Source organism: Pundamilia nyererei, unplaced genomic scaffold (assembly GCF_000239375.1).
Source record: "Pundamilia nyererei isolate P.nyererei 1_Seehausen unplaced genomic scaffold, PunNye1.0 scaffold00006, whole genome shotgun sequence".
Taxonomy (NCBI): domain Eukaryota; kingdom Metazoa; phylum Chordata; class Actinopteri; order Cichliformes; family Cichlidae; genus Pundamilia; species Pundamilia nyererei.
In genome coordinates this window covers 7029617-7046361 of record NW_005187407.1, presented here as the reverse complement: position 1 = coordinate 7046361, position 16745 = coordinate 7029617, and the positions used below count along the sequence as shown (strand labels likewise).

General features: G+C 40.0%; 1 protein-coding gene across 1 annotated transcript in view; it reads left to right on the top strand.

Annotated features, from left to right (window-relative positions):
- Window positions 1-254: 254 nt before the first annotated feature.
- The window catches only part of LOC102205095 (drebrin-like protein B), a 19150-nt gene continuing 2659 nt past the window's right edge, over window positions 255-16745 (top strand). Inside the window, exon 1 of the mRNA XM_005722334.2 lies at window positions 255-666. Coding sequence (XP_005722391.1) covers window positions 575-666 — 92 coding nt within the window. The 5' untranslated portion in view covers window positions 255-574. The remainder of the gene's footprint in view (window positions 667-16745) is intronic.

Sequence of the window (16745 nt, the reverse complement as noted above, 5' to 3'; positions counted from 1 at the left end):
TCCCATTGTGTTTCGTTTTTGTTCCCATTTTTGCTATCAAAAACATTATAGTGAGGGAGAAAAGACAATTAGAACAAAATAATTATATTTATTGAATTGCCTCAAGTTGTGGTCCATCAGTTAAGTAATAAATTTCGTCAAGTTGCCCAGTTATTAACTTGGGAAATGAAAACGTCTCTTTGTTTCGCGAACAGTGCAGCTCAGTGGCCGTGTTCCTCTGCTGCACACTTTTTCTTCCAAGTGACCAGCTAGTGAAGTCATTAGGCTTTCCACTCTCTTAACAGGAGGTGGGGCGCTCCCCATAAAAACGTATTCTTAACCAGCTGCACAAAGACCGTGTGCAGTCCCAGTCTCCTCCACGCTGTGAGTACGCAGCGGCTGCACGGATCGCTCCTTTTGGACCTAAAAGGGCCACATTGAATGAACGTGGACACATTTGCTGCAGTTTTGTCTCGGCCGAACCCCAGTTTTCTGCTGCGACTGTTCTCCAGAAAATACTCTAATCCCCACCCCGAGACGCATCGGGACCCGTGAACAGAGAAGCTGCGGGAGTGGTCTGGAAACTTTTGCCACAATGAGCAAGCGAACGGTCAACCTTGATACCTACAGCCTGTCGCTGTTCACGGCCAAAGAGGACATCCTCAACCCCCGTTCTTCCACGAGCTGGTAACACATATTGCTTTTACACAAATCTGCATCTGCCAGCCACACCTGAGTTTATCCTTTTTCATAAGAGCAGACCGAGCTCCGACTTTGTTGTTCTGTTAGCGTTTATATTTTTTATAACGCGGTCAGAAATTCAAGTAAAGTTCGCAACTTTAGTCAAACTTTCATGCTCTCCATCTTGTTTTCCATGCGCGTAAGATGGAAAACAGCTTCTTGCGTAAGAAGAGGGCAGATTTAAGCTAATCCAGTAACGGATATGGAGGTGGCCAACACAGAGATAGCTCACAGCCTGCTATGTATTTGCAAGTCCTGTGCACGCAGGGTGGTTTATTGCCAAAGGGATGCACTCACTTTTAATTGCCGTTCATTACGCACGCCAGGCTGCTGGTGTGGCTCGGTGCGCGGCACCTGGATCTCCGTGACTTTGCTATTCTCCCCCAGGAATTGTGAGGCTTTGCCGGATCGTCTTTCTGCAGATGTGCTGATCCCTGACATGGGCTGTCTTTCAGGCAGAGCCCTCTTAATTTGAAAGGCAGCACTGCATGCATGAGTAACTCCATATGAGCAACGAGACTTATTAATGTAGAGCAATAGCGAAGATGACTAACAAAGTTTTAGGAGAAATCTTACTGGCCGGGGGGTGTAGCTAGACGAAGAACCAATATTCAACCTAAATTCACAGTTTAGGAAAGTTTCATTTAATCAGTTGTTTTTAATGTCAGATCTAGTTTTCAGATTATTTAACAGACTAAGGAACAGAGAAAGAAATACATTTATTAGGTTCTAAGAATGCTGGACTGAGATCATGCCCATGTAACCTGAGCATCTGACACTTGACTCATGTTTTTGCCATAGGGTTTGGCTGATCTGTCACTATGGTGATCTACCCTTCTTTTACAAACAGTGTCAGTCTTATTGTGTACTCCTCTTCCTCTTTTTTCTTTTTTTCTTTTTTAAATTTCATGCACATTGTGTGTGTGCTTGTGCGTTTTGTAATCCTCTGATATGAGCATGTTGTTGCAGGCTATACTCAGTAAAGTTAAAATTAAATACATGCAAATTTACCCCTCTCTTGCTTTACATCCACTCACTTTGACGAAGAAAAAAAAATCCAAGACCCCAGCTCGAGCATGTGCCCAAGTGGAAGTAGAGGACAAACTTGGTCCATCCCTGCTTCATCTCCCTCTGCCTCAAACCTCTTCCCCCCGCCCACTTTCTTCCTACATTCTTCCTGGCTTCAATTTGGAACTAACAACGCCACTCAGGAAATGAGTTTCAGAGCGCTTTGAGTTAACCATGACAAGCTGAAATCTGACAGCTTCACAAATGGAGTGGAAACACTTTTCCCCATCCAGAGCATAACTCAGCTCAGTTTCCACTCTTTCTTAATTTTGGCAAACCTCTCAAAGTTTCCATGTTCAGAATAACTTTTTGTCCCATGGTAACTGCTACATGCTGACACTTCACTGAACCAGCAGTTCCTCATTTGAGGGCATTTCCCCCACAGCTTCGCTGAATAACAAAATCTTGATTGGGTCTCTGCCAACCAGGTGCCTAAAACAAATCTACAAACATGTGTGGATGCATATGCCTGTGATTACAACAGAGGAAAAATAGAAAAAAGAAAGAAAGAAAAGGGCATTCCTAAGCATTCATTTAACCCGCTTTCAAAGGATAAATAATTCTGCTGTGACTGAATAGCGAGGTGGGAGGGGAACATGATGATGTCATGATTCCCACTGTCAAACTATTCAGCCCATCCTTGTGCATGTGTAACCATCTGTGAAATTTCAATGTGTATGTGAGCTTTCACATCAGTATATTTGTTTCTGGATGGGCATATACTTCCTGCAGAGACTACTTGAGTTAAGGCGTCAAGAAGTTTTTGCGGAGGCTTGTTGTGCTGAATGATCCCGCCCCACTGTGTGGCCTTGCGATCCTCGTGTGTATTATCTAATGACCTTGTGTCCTGAATGGGAAACAGACCCTTTGTGGGCGAGACTCTGAAGGAAAGACGGGCAATTTCAATGCATCCATCATTCAGACTTCTCTGTTCAACAGACAGCCTTGGAGGTCTGTGCTTAGTCTCCTGGACCACTCAAGACTACCAATTGTGTTACTCAGAAGCTGTGTTTGCATGCCTTTTAAAAGGAAGAAATAAAAGAAAATAGTTCAGATCTATTTTTACAATACAACAGTGAAATCTTATGAATTGTAAGAAGTCATTATTTACATAACTAACCTTTGCTTTTCATGTTGTACAACATAAAATTGTTGTTCTAGCACCTCGGAATGCAAGCAGGAGGTAAAATAATGTTTATGCTTTTGTTTCAGCCACGCAAATCATATAAGATAGGAATTCATATGAAGTTGTGGAGTGTTTTCATCAGAAAAAGTGTGGGCTATATCTAGACATCTGTGGCCCTGGGCAAGATTAACACATTGTTGTTGTTTTTTTTTATCAACATTATTCTTGCAGATCACACTTAATTCTCTTGCAGGGGATGACTGCAGCTAGGTAGCGACACATAAAGTAAACACCTGAGTTCATTATAGTAGTTGTTTTTTTATGTTTTTATCTGTTATGGAAAATACATTGAATTTTCATGTAGTTAAATGTGCTGCATAAATAGCATTGAGAGTGACATAGTAACTGAGTCATTGTGCTTAGAGCATTCAGCAGTCAATCTTGGCTGATTCTTGATTGTTTTTCTAGTTATAGATAATCCAATATTTACATTCATTAAAGAGATATTTGTCATTAAGGTGGTATGGAATTGTTCCTAAGCTGCTAAAAAAAATTCCCTCTTTGGTTTGAAATGACTTATTGTTGAGTGATGTAATACCTTCATTTGTGATCTGTTTTTTGGCAGAAGTGTAACAGCCAGGCGATCTGTCATCAAATGTTAATGGTCACAGAATTACAGGTGTTAGGTTTCAGCATTGTTGCTTTGAAATAGAAATTCGCCACAAGTGACGTTTATTATTTAAAGGCATCCAGTTTCGTGAGGAAAACTTCCCAAATTGTAATTGGCGTGCTGTTTTTGCTGCTTGTAAATTGTTAAATGAATATTACTTATTGTTACATTAATCATTTTCTTTGTATTGCTACTTTGGGGCAGTGTGTAGTAGTAGGATAGTACTCTAATAATGCCTAGCTCCTCTAGCCTGTGATTACATGTCAAGCTATCCTCAGGCAAGATACTGAACCCTGAGTTGCCCCTGATGCATCATCTGGAGTATGATTATGTGGATGTCAGGTTAAAAGCTCGTAAGCATAGAAAAAGTGTGAATAAGTGAATGAGCATTGTAGCAAGAAAGCGCTTTGAGCGTTCAAATGGATTAGAAAAAAAAGTGCTGTATAAGTAGCAGTCCATTTACCATTTCTTTAATAAGATTTCAAAAGTCAGTGGGAAATGTAGGAAATCAGCATCAGCCATTTACATTTAGCAACACATTATCCCTCCTCCCCAGGCCTCTAATCTCCTGTGAAGGGATTCTCCTATTTATGATAACTTGGACTACCTTTATTGCAACATAGGCTTTTTGCGTTGCTTCAAAAGTTCCACAGGCTCATGCATGATTAACTGACACCTAAACAGTCCCTGAGTCTAAAGTTACTTTCTAGATGAAGTACACCTGTGTTGCAGGGCTGCATGTGTGTGAACGTGCACACTTCGGTTCTTCTGCCTGTAAATAGTAATAAAGTACAGTTAACACTGTTATCAGGAAGCTAATCCCTGCTTAAACTTCCTTGTACACGTTCTGCTTTTTGTTCAGTTCCTGAATTATCCACAGTGACCCACCTGTCAAAACCCCCCTAAAACACAGCAGTTGTAGCTTTTCATACACACATGCCATTGTGCAACGTTACCTCACGTCCTTCTATGTTGAAACAATACCTGCTGGTCACCTTACTGTAAAATCCCACAGAAGGAACCCAAGCAGTCTGATTGGTTCCCTTTCCTTTCACTGTTCAGGATGAGGCTTCCAAGGTTGCACAGTTGCTTCCAGGCTCACTGACACAAGACACATTGATCTAAAATATAAATAGCAGCGTACTGTAAATAGGACATCAGAGGTGAGTACACTGGACCGTGACAGTATAATCTTTGTCACAGCGACCTGTACCGTACCTTGGAGTAGCTTTGTTTGTGACATAGAGGCATGAATCTTATCAAAAGAAACCCACATCCTGTCACTTATTTTTCCTTTAACACTAAGACTACAACTTGGCCCAATCCGGTGGGTTCCATGGGGGCGACACTTGAACACTAACATAAGCTGATCAGAGCACAACTGGAGCCGGTGAAGTGCTTTTTGTGTGACATTAGGACAAAGATCATACACACAAGTGACCTGTTGGGGCACATACTTATCAGCTTTTTGTTTAACGTTATTCCAACAGAATTTCCTGTCTTGTTAGAAAAACAAACAATTCCACTGCACTGTGTAGGCTGAAGCTTCTGCAGAGCAGTACCCTCAGCTTGTGTCGCTTGCTTGTGTGAGCAAGTTTGTGGGTGGCATGTTTGAAGATGATGACAATGATAGCTATAATGGCTGTTGTATGTATCCCTGTTTAGATGAACTTAGGGGATGATTTGAGCAGTTATCACTAAACAACTGCTTTCTTCTCCCTTAAATGTTGTTTAGAGTCATCTAGGGTCTGAGACAAAGCTGCAGGGTAATGGTAGGGTTTAGCCATGGTGAGACATGACTACACACCGTGACACTGGATGTGTGTATTCTACCTGTTTGGCCTCACATGTTTGGGTCTCTGAGTGTGCAAACTGTTGTTTGTTTGGAAGTGCGACTCGTAGCTGCCCCACAGAAAATGGAAAATGTTGGTAATTAATGTTTCACAACTTCAAGGTACTGTCGTGCCATTCATTTTGGTTTCAGGTGTCAGTTGTGAACAATGTAAAGAGCTCTCACCTTAATAAAAGAAATTGTATCCCACAGATTTTCTTTCCATTGCAGCAAAGGTTTGGTATTAAGATCATGGTAAACAAAGCTCTCGAAGTATTTTGTCAATCCTACTTTACAACTGACCTTTCTTTCAAATTCTCCTTTTGTTCATTCAAGTGTCTCACATCATTTCACCCATTGTTTCCAGTGGAGCTCTGTCCTTTTCTGTGCCTACAGCAGTGGGGGCAACAAATGACTTATTGTTTTATATAAGTCTTCAGGACTCTGCTGAAAAACTTTGTGGAAGTATGATTTATTTTCATGCACATGTTATGATCAATGGAAGCAACATCAGGGAGGACTGCCTGTTCAGCTAATGGGTCTCGCACATAGCCAGGGTATTATTTTCAAGGGCGTGTCTGATAGCTGTCTAAAGACATCTGTATTTTAGTGTTTCTTCAAACATTGGGACGAGAATGAATACAGAGTGTGGCGTGTGTGTCCTAAGCCAACCGATGGACTTTTAGGGGTATGTGTAAGCAATGATGTGATATACCACAACTCACAAGTATAATCACAGTCATATAGTAAAATTAAAGATATGTGAGTAACCTAACTATTATAATGTTGCAATGCTTATATTGAGAAGTGCTGAAAGAACTGATGGGCTTCCACATGGTTTTCCTCAACTACTAAGGATGGTCTAAGCAGGAAGGCAAAGAAAAATTCACCCCTGCAGAGCCTTATTGGAGAAATAAAAAGCAAAAAGAAAATTATCCTGTTTGTATATGATCGGAAGTAATATTTAAAAAGAACAGTTCTTCTTTAAAAAGTAAGAATGTGTTTTAAAGTTGATTGGTTTGGATCTTGCAAAAAAAAAGTGCACAGAGAGACAATTTGTCATGTTCCTGTGGCTCATTGACTTGAGTGTGCCAAGCATAACACGACAAGCAGTGTCAGACGGTTACAAAGTCCCTATTGTAAATGGAATTATTTAAAACAATAACCCTGGCGCCTCTCTTCCCATAATTTTGGGTCTAAATTATTGCAAAAACAATTGTAGAAGGGCAACCGTCCACATGGTTTTGTTACTGACAGGCTCTTATTATCTGTGATTGTTTTTGATGTTATCCTGCCTTGCTTTTAAGTATGCCATCCAACCATCCATCCATCCAACCATCTATCTATCCATCCATCCATTTTCACTTCAGGCTTGCAGTGGCTGTCCCAGAAAGTAACTACCAAGTACACGCACACACACACAAACAGAATTTCGAAATAGACAGCCCTCCTCTGGCAGCGTTCCTCTTTGTCCTTTCTGTTCTAAGCACCACCTACCAAATAAGCACAGGTATATGCATGTTCTTCGTACAAGCTAAAAATGAGTCAGTATTGACTTTTGGCTTTACACAGTATACAGATGCCCTCTTCTTAACCCATTCCACCCCTGAGTCTTAACTTCTTACAAGGAATATCCTCTCTGCGCTTAAATTACTCACCTCACCAGGTCTGAAGAGAACTATGAAGTTTCCCAGTGTGGCCTAGACTGTCTAAAGCCATAAAAGTCTAGGTCCATATTGATTCTAATGAGTTACATATTATTACTTATTATACCTTGTAATTTTTTAAATTAAGCTATGCCTACTATAATACATGATTTTGCATTCAAACATTCTTTATTAAGGAAGAGAAAGGAAATAATAGCGATAAATTGTGCAGGTTATTAGTTAAAGGTTGGTTACCACACAAATCTTTATTCGGTTAGAAACAAACCAGTAAGGATCTAATCCAGAAAAGGTGTTCATTAGTACCTTGATTCAGGACTTTATAGTAGATGATTAAAATAACCACATAGGAGATACTATATTATCGAGTAATTAGGTAGTGATTAGTTCATGATTATCTCTAAATTGAACTTCTTTATGAACTGTTTTCTAACTTTACGCACAACACTGAGAGGCACAGAACTGTAACTATTCATTCATTAGTAGTAACTCCAATAGTAGCTAGGCTTTTTATGCCACATCAAGGAGTAAAGCTTCATTCTTTTTTCCTTCAGGACTACTTCTCTGACACATGCAAATGCATATACACACAGAACAACATTAAACAGGTTTAATGAAGACACACTGGGCTCTCATTCCTACAGTCACACTGTCAGGTTTCATGAGCTGTGCTTGCCGACTTGTTCAAGCAACTGCTCCTACTTTACCACAGTTACAAAAGCGCTCCTTGTTTATAGTGATGGCATTGTGTGGTTTAAATGTTAGCATTTTGCAGCAACACAGAATGCAAGACTTTGACTGGGAACTCTATTTTCCCTTCTCCTGCCCTGTTTGTTCACTTGCTGGCGGTGAGATTGAGCTGTGCGTCCTTGTGGAAAGTTGGGGGGGGGGGCTCTGTTGTCCTGACGACCCTGGTGGGAAAGCTAGGTTGTTTGCTGAGAGTGAATGAATTGAGGGAGGTGAGTGAAGAGGGACTAAGCAGGATGGGAAGGGACTGCAAATGAATGAGGTAAAGTTAAAAGAAAATAAAGGACAGTATGTGAGAGGAAGGACCAAGAGTTGCAGCAGATGGAAGATCAGCCCTGAAGGGTGGTCCGGATGAGAGTCTTTTGAAAAGCAGAGCCATCAAATTATAAAACTTAAAGAGGCAATAGAGTGGAGAAAAGAAAAGAGGACAGGTGGAGGGGTGAAGAGCAATGAGAATAAGATCAAAGCATTAAGAGAAGATACAGAGAGGACGGGCTAAATGAGCTCCAAGTGGGTATTTAATACTTGAGAGTTTGCTTTGTTTAACTGAAGGAAATGCTTGAAGATGAGATGCCATCGTGTTTTCAATGAGCCTGTAATAACTGTAATGTAGAGAAGGGAGGATGCTTACATGTGTGTGTGTGTGTGTTGTGTACGTGTGTGCCTGTGTGGTGCTGTTGGACAGTTTTGGCAGGAAATGCCAGAGTGATCCCAGTGGACTGTGATTTTAGAAGATTTTTTGCTCTCCTCTCTTCTCCTCTCCAGATAAACTATATACCTTCCAGAGTCATAACGATTTACCCCATATAGACTCGCAACAACTCACAGTATTACTTTCATCAAAACTCTTCCCTCCATTAACCACATACTCCAACTGCCCCCTTGGAAACCTCCAATACACTTTGACTGCTTCCCATTGTGCGCCATTGTTGAAGGCACCCTTCTTAACCTACCCATTTACACTTTTGTGTATCCCCTAGTGCTTTTCATCGTTTTCCCCAGTGTGAACCCATCTCTGAGTGTCTCTTCTCCAACCAGAATATAACTCTCCACCGTGTGGCCCCGTCCCTCTTTAAGCTCCCACCATCACGACACTGAATTTCTTGTATCCATCTTCTATTGTTTTTAGCTTAAGTGCTGCTGTGTTGTTGAGTAAAAATAAAAGGATAGAGGGGGTTATATTAAGTTTTATTCAAACAGTAATATAACTTAAAATAGTTTTTGTTTGTTTCCGCTCGAGACAGTTTCCTCCCTGCTGAATCAATGCATGCTGTTTGGCTTTGGGAAAAGCTACCGTGTTTTGCGGGTTGCGTTCTTTGCTAGTGCGACGTGCACTATCGTGTGATGGTAGTAAATTTTGTTCTCATATTCTACTGGAACAGTTGCCCGCACAACTAAGCTACCTTTTCTTTAAAGCTTGGGTTGTATTACACATTACAGTTAATTGCAATGTGTGCAGCCTCTGCTTGCAACATAACTGGTTAATGCTATCTGTAGATTAACTGAAGGCTGTAACGTGAAACCAGGTGTTGATCGCTTGATCTTATAGTGCGCGCTGCTGGCCGCCTGTGTCATTTTGTAGTCTTAGCGTTAATCTTGTGTTTTGTCTGCATTTGTTGCAAGATTGCTGTCTCAGGACCTTGATTGACACTTACTACACGGCAGCATAATATTTGTCTATCTTGGTCTCTTTGTCTGTCCCCCCGATATTTTCCATTTACGACAGGGAGGGCTGCTTTTTCTTTTTTTCTCACTGGTCCTTGGCAGTGATTTAATTACTTATTTGTTTAGTTTGTCGTTTTCTAAACTTCTCTGGCTCCGTGTTTTGCTGAGAGCAGATTTTTTAAACCCCCTCCCTTCCTCCTTGCAGCATTCCATTCAGTCTCTCCCTCACCCCCTCTGCCTGATATTGTATGCAATCTGTTGTTTGTTCGCCAAAGATTTTACATTATGTTTAGCTACACTTGCAGTCCTTTCTTATAATTTTGCCATCCGTCGCCTCTGTCATTTCTCTTGGATTTACCATATTCTCTAGGCCAAATAGCTTTAGTGGTCTGTAATAGTCTCCAGGGGAGTCTGATATTTTCTCCACCCTGTCAAGTATTATACAGATCAGTCAGCGTTGCTCACAGGGTGGATCTGAGAAATTCTTATGGGTCATACAGGCGAGTGTTTACGCTTCAAAATTGCACAGCTGTCCTTGAAAGGGGAGGAAACACGAGGCATCTTTAGTGTGAGCATTACCCTACCAGAAATGCAAAACAATGTAAGTGATATTTGCTTATGGTGGAAAAACTACAGGCTTCTTTGTGCTGCCTAAGCAGTGCCTGCATGAAGAAATCACAATATTTAAGAAAAGAAGATGCAAGCATGAAAATGTGACCTTGTCCTCTATGTAGCCAAACTGATAAGGTTTTTTAAGTATTTCAACCAGTCTAAGTGAACAGTGGTCTTTGCAGCAATTAGCTCTGGAGTCGTGCAGGTTTATTGGTAGCTTTCAGTGAGACCTTTAAAATATTTTCAACAAGCAGAAAATGAAAAAAAACAAACATTGGAAGTTAATGATCATCAAACATTTAGTGACTCTTTGTCTCATTTTAATTTGGGGCGCTGCGTATCCCAGAAGAGAGCAATCATTACAGGATAAAGATTTGTAATCACTGAGAAAGAAAACTTTGCATTGATTTTATTATTAACCCATTCCATGCTAATAAAATGCACCACATGACACAACAAAACCACTGGATGTGCTCATTGCAGAGGTCAAGATTTTCCATTTATTTTTCATGTTTGCTCTTGACCTCATGCTTTGAAGAAATGCTTCCTGTGGGACAGTTGTTTAATTTCATAAATTCAGCATTAATGATGGTTTATGATACGGTATATTTCACAGCTTCACATTAAACAGAATTGGTAGAGCAAAAGGCAACATTTGCTTCTATTTACTGTCAATATGGTAGGATTATTGGAGGCAGCTGAATTCATTTTTTGTTTGCAGTTTATCACTAATTAGTTCATTATCATTAATTTTGTGCATTGTTTCAGTAGCTTGTATAGTTTTCATTGTTTAACTGGAAAATGCCAGTGAAAAAGGGTTTTATGCTAAAACATTAAAGACTTTTTGCTTCACAGGACATCCTAGAAAGGTATTTTTTTTCACTGTATGTGAAGTGTTGTCTGACTGTATATCCACTATGGCATCTGGTCTGCTTGACTAGGATAAAAACATGCTGCTGATTGGGACTTGGGCATGGTTTTATTATTAGGTCAAAAGTCTTGGCAAGACGTCACCATCACGTCATAGCTGGGCCTCTTCAGAGCCAGCTTTACGTCTGACACAGTAGTATACTGGTAATAGACCAGACATTATATGCTGGTCTAAAGTCTGACAACATATGTTTTATGATGACAGTATGGTTTCAGTTACTCTCACACATAGCTATACACTTCTCTTTGTATTTGGCAGTACTTCAGTCTGATCTCATTTGGAAAGGTATAGTTAAGTATTAACTTCATCAGAAATGACAGCAGCAGGATATTACACCCTACTTAATAAACCACAGAACTGCTAGAGGGTACCTGGCTTGTTGAAATAAGATTTCACCCCCATCATTGCAAAAACCTTTTTTTGTGGTTATTTTCAGCTTTTTTGCCTCTTGGCTTCATCAACGTATCAACATTATGTTGCAATGAACAATAGATGGCTGTGCAAAAATCATGAGCCACACTTGATTTCTTTGTATGTCTCTTCCAAGGAACCAGACTTCCTTGTAATTTTTAAAGTGGCCCTGAGCAACAGTTCTCCAGGTTTTCTGAAGGTCTTTCAGAGTTTTTCTTTGGAAATTTTGTTTGGCTGCTTTTCCACTCATTTTCAGCGAAGCATTGTACCTGACAGTTTTCACAAGAGTGTTTTGTTTGTTAAATCACTGACCTGCGGGGAAAAAGAGGCAGTGGTTTGTCTTTTCTCTTAGTTGAAGCTATGAAAAAGCCAAAGATAACACAGTTTGACAAACATAAAATAATAATTTTGCACCACTAAGGTGATTTCCAAAGAGCTATTAGCTGAAAACCTGGCATATTCTGGTATGATGTGTATGATCTCATTCAGAAAATTAGGAAACTGACAAATGAAGGACCAAAAAAGGAGATGAACAGTATCTGAAAATCATATCCTTAGAAAACATGAAAAAAAAACTGTAAATACCTGATACAGCAACTGAGAAATACATCTAGTGTTTCAGTTGATCCATATACTGTTCACTGAAGCCTCATCAGAAATGTTCTTTGTCAAAGGCTGGTTGAGGCGTGCCAAATTACACAAGAAAAGATGGAAAATTAGTAGCAGCAGATCTTATAGAGTGATGAAATTTGAAGTTTGCAGTTTAAAAGCTGTCACTGTTTAACAGGTTCAACAGTGAGTGTCTGTAGCCATCTTTAAAACACACACAGTGACACAGTGGAAGCTCTGTCGTAGTTTCGGGCTTAATTTCAGTCGTTAGCGTTGGGCATCTTGTTACAATTGATTACATTATGAATGTAGAAAAGTACCATCAGATTTGGATCCACCATAAAATATAATCTGGAAAACATCAGGCTGGCAACAGCTTCAGTTTTCAGAATGACAACGAAGCAGTTAAAGCATACCTGGTGAAAAAAACCCAGAATAGCTCACAACAACAATATTCGACATGAACTGGCCTCTCTGGAGCCCGGACCACAACACTGTTGAAGCAGTGCTGGATCAGTTTGACAGAGAAGAGTACAAAAAGCAGCCAACATCCAAAGAAGAGCTTTGAATGTCCTTCGAGAAGCCTGGAGGTCTATTCCTGAAGACTACTTAAAGCTCATTAGACTTGTACAAATGTTTTTGATTGATAAACTATGTTGTATGTTTGAACATGTCAATAAATTGCTCCTATTTTCTTTTTTTTTAAGCAAACTATAAAAAGAAGTGTGACTCAAGACTTCTACAAAGTACTGCACATTCAAATATCTGTATTAAATTTGTCTTATCATGATCATTACTCCAGTTTAATTGTAACTCTTTTTACAGAGTAGGTAAGGAGGGCAGGACGTTAGGCACGAGAACAGCAAAGAGAATCCGGTCAACATTCAAAATAAAAGACCTCATCCAGACTACACGCTTTTATCTGAAATGCTCATTTAAACTGTATGAGGGACAAAATAGCATTGGAGACATCAGATTACACAGACACAAAGCAGGTGTATTTTAGGGGGTTAGTCTTTAGTGACATGTTTCAGTCCTCTACTGTTAAACAGCTCCAATTAAAGGACCTTGCTGCTTGCTTTGAAAGGATTACAGTAATTCTCTGTAGGCTGCCTGAATCCATAAATATGAGGACCAAGACTTTTCCCGTCTCATTTCCTTTGCAACATTCATTTGTATCTTACCTCTTTTTCAAAATGCACTAAATTTTCGCTTTCATTCTTTCTGATACTTTTTTTCTGAATGAATCTGGGTCATCTGGAGATTTAAGTGCTTAGAAGAGTTCATATAAAACCATGACTCAGCAACATTGTTTTATGCATGTTATTAATAAGGGACTGCTGCGAAACTAGGTACTCTAGACTGTGCGTAAAGTAGTGGAGCTTCTGATGAAGCTGTTTTCATTGACATATGCACACACTTGTACAACTTAATTGAAAGTATGTGTGCTCTCTGTGCCTCTTTGGCTTAGCATGCAACATTTTTTACTCAGGATACATCACTTAGGTCACACCATACCAGTCTGTAGGACTCTTACAAGCCAGACAAATACTTGGCTTTATTCCGTTACTTCCTCTCTCTTAGTCAGATTTCCTGAAACCCTTCCCATAAACCTCCATGTGTCTCTGCAGTGCAGACGGAAGAATGTGTGCACCACTGGGGTCGCTGTGTGGTCACTATATGAGTATCACGTCTGACTAGACTTATTATGCCCATGTTTGGAGAGAGGAAATGAGCGCCGTGTGCTGCGGGGACGTCTCCAAGCTCCCCAGTCTAGTGCAAACGTAGTGGTAGACTGGGAGACAAGCTAAAAATAGAACTGGAAGGCCAGGTCATCTTTGAGCCAAAAGTAAGGAATTGTGAAGCTGAGAGGAGCAGAAGAAGTATATGTCATGTGAAATAAAAAGACATTATCCATAAAGTAGCCATTTAAATCCTAGGTACAGTAGACAGGCAATTACAAGACTTGACTTAAGTAGTTATAAATTTGTCGATAAGCTTTACCTGGGAGTTGCTGGTGTATGTGTGGCATACATTGGGGAGAGAAAGGGACACAAAGTAATGGTTGATGGAGAGCTTAATCCTTGTGAATCCTCCCAGCATTTCATCTGTTTTTTTATATCTTATTCTTCATACCCAGTTTATCAGCAGTGTGCAAAATAAAATAAAAAACCCTCTCATATCTCAGCGACTGGCAAAGATGGAAGGAATAAATGACCTATGAGCTCACAAGAACCCGCTGTCAGAGAGACACAGAGGGAGAAAAATGAAGATGAGATATCGCTTCAGTTTGTGAACGAGGTGTGTTTTACTACAAGATTTAAAATAGGAGAAATAAAGCAGAGTTGCTAGAGGTGAAGGTCAGAATAATGAATTTAAAGTGGTAAAGATTGTTACACATCAACTGAATATATAGAGTGAGGACGGATGGCAAAATTAATAAAAAATATGAAAAATGATCGGTGATTCTGGGGCCCATAAATATATTCTCATAGATTTACTTCTGTACTTCTTTATTTTATAATAAAGGACTAGCACAATAATATGCATTCCCTTAAAAAATAAAATAAAAAAATAAATAGAAGCAAAAACCATCAAAGAATATCTCTTCAGAATCTACAGCACAGGAGAAACGTGTATGCTGTGTTCAAGTGTTTCCTGTGTAATGCAGCACTCTGCTGTTGCAGAGTTTAGCCTGGTGAGGGGAGAGCATGGATACGCAATCATCTGCTTCTGTGATGTTGATCTTGAAATGGTAGAGCTTAGCATGTTTGGAGGTATTACAGGGGCGCTGGCAGGCCAAGACAAACCTTCTCTATTGTTACTGGCTCAGGCTTACAGTACATTGTGTGCATGTGCCTGTGTTTCCAGACTGCCATTTCTTTAAATACTTTGAAAACAGATGTTTATTTGTTGAGTTACTGGCTGTGGCTACGATGCTGAGATTTCATTTCCCACTGTTAATTACTTTAAAGAGTTGATGTTTCAGATTATGACATCATTGCTCTAGGCTTTTCTTTTCTTGTTCTCACTCTCTCCCACCTTGCGCCCCATTGCCCTTCATGATGGCCCCTTTCCCGCCCTTTCACGTCTCTTCTCTTCTCTTCTCTTCTCTTCTCTTCTCTTCTCTTCTCTTCTCTTCTCTTCTCTTCTCTTCTCTTCTCTTCTCTTCTCTTCCTCTGAGGTCATAGCTGGCTTGGTTTGGAAGTGGGCTGGAGTACAGACATAAGAGCGTCTGTTTTTCTCATCAGTCAGTCAGTGTGTGTGTGTGCTGAGTTGGTGAGGGGGTAGGGGTGTGCTTTATTAATTAGGGGAACAACTTTACCGCTTTTGAAACTTCTATTACTACATTAAAATACCCAATCAAGTGATGCAGACAAAAATGGGCATATAGAGGGAATCTTAATTTCATATGATGTAATATTGCACAGCTTGGCTCAGGTGTGAAGCAAGACTCCAAAGCGACTTTGGTCTTATTGTCAAGGACAACTTTCCAGGATAGACTTCAGCTTGTGTTTGGGAAAAAGCATGTTCACTACATAAAACTACTGATATGTCCATGCAGTCATTTAGTGGTTTAATGTGTAAAGTTTTTGACATGACATGACTAAATCATTTGTTTTGAGTCAGTAGAACATTTGCTGTCTCCTTGCTCAAAGAAGAACCTATGTGATCAGTTTCTGACTGTAATTTGTGCCTCTCTCAAAAACTGTATCAATAGATGGATAGATACAAAAGATGGTCTTTACTTATTGTGTTTGATTTTGTAATACTGCTTCACTAAATTGAGATTAGGTAAAGATTTGGGGAGAAAGCTGCTGAAAAATAGGATCTTTGCAAAGTCCATCTTAGTGAAAGCTGTGGCAGAACAAAGAGTGTCCCTCAGCTCAGCGTACCTCGTGAGCAAGCTTGTTCCCTGTGGGTGGAAAATTTGCACATGCAATTAAGACTCCTTCACAGTCACATTGACTTTTGACCTTGACAGCTTGGGAATGGCAACCTTGGAATGTTAGAAGACCACGGATGTGGTTTGGTGACTTGTTAAAACTAATAAAAGAGAGCAGCATTGTTGTTGCTGCAGTTTTTGTGGCTAATCTAATCCCGAAACACGTAAGTAAGTGCTTGAGGTGATGCAGAGCTCGTGCCGGGGAGCTGGGGGAGAATGTTCCCATAAGTTGCATTATATTCTTATGCAATCTGATTTCAAATACTTGCAGGGTGATATCATAGATATTAAACAAACATTTGCCAACATTACAAAAACAAAAAAAAAAAAAAAAAAATGAAAGCGCAGCAGCAACATGTCTCCTCACACGCTCGGCCAGCTTGCAACTTGCTCAGTAGGTTGCACAGTATGGTTATTGTGTCCTCAGCGCACACACATACTGACTGACTTTTGACTGAAGCTTTTTGTTCTTCTGGGAGAAAGAACAAAGGCAGACTTGTTGTATCAGGAAAAATAACAGTGAATGAGAAATGCTAACTGAGTTATTTGGCACCATTGTCAACCCATATACCAAACAGCTGTTTTGTACTCTTTTGTACAGTCAACCGGAACATTTTAAACCGATACTGATGCTTTTAGAATAGAATAATCCTTTAATTGTCCCACAGGGGGAAATTTGGTTGTAACAGCAGCCAGAAAGACACATATACAAACAAACAGGACACAGAACAGAAACACACACACA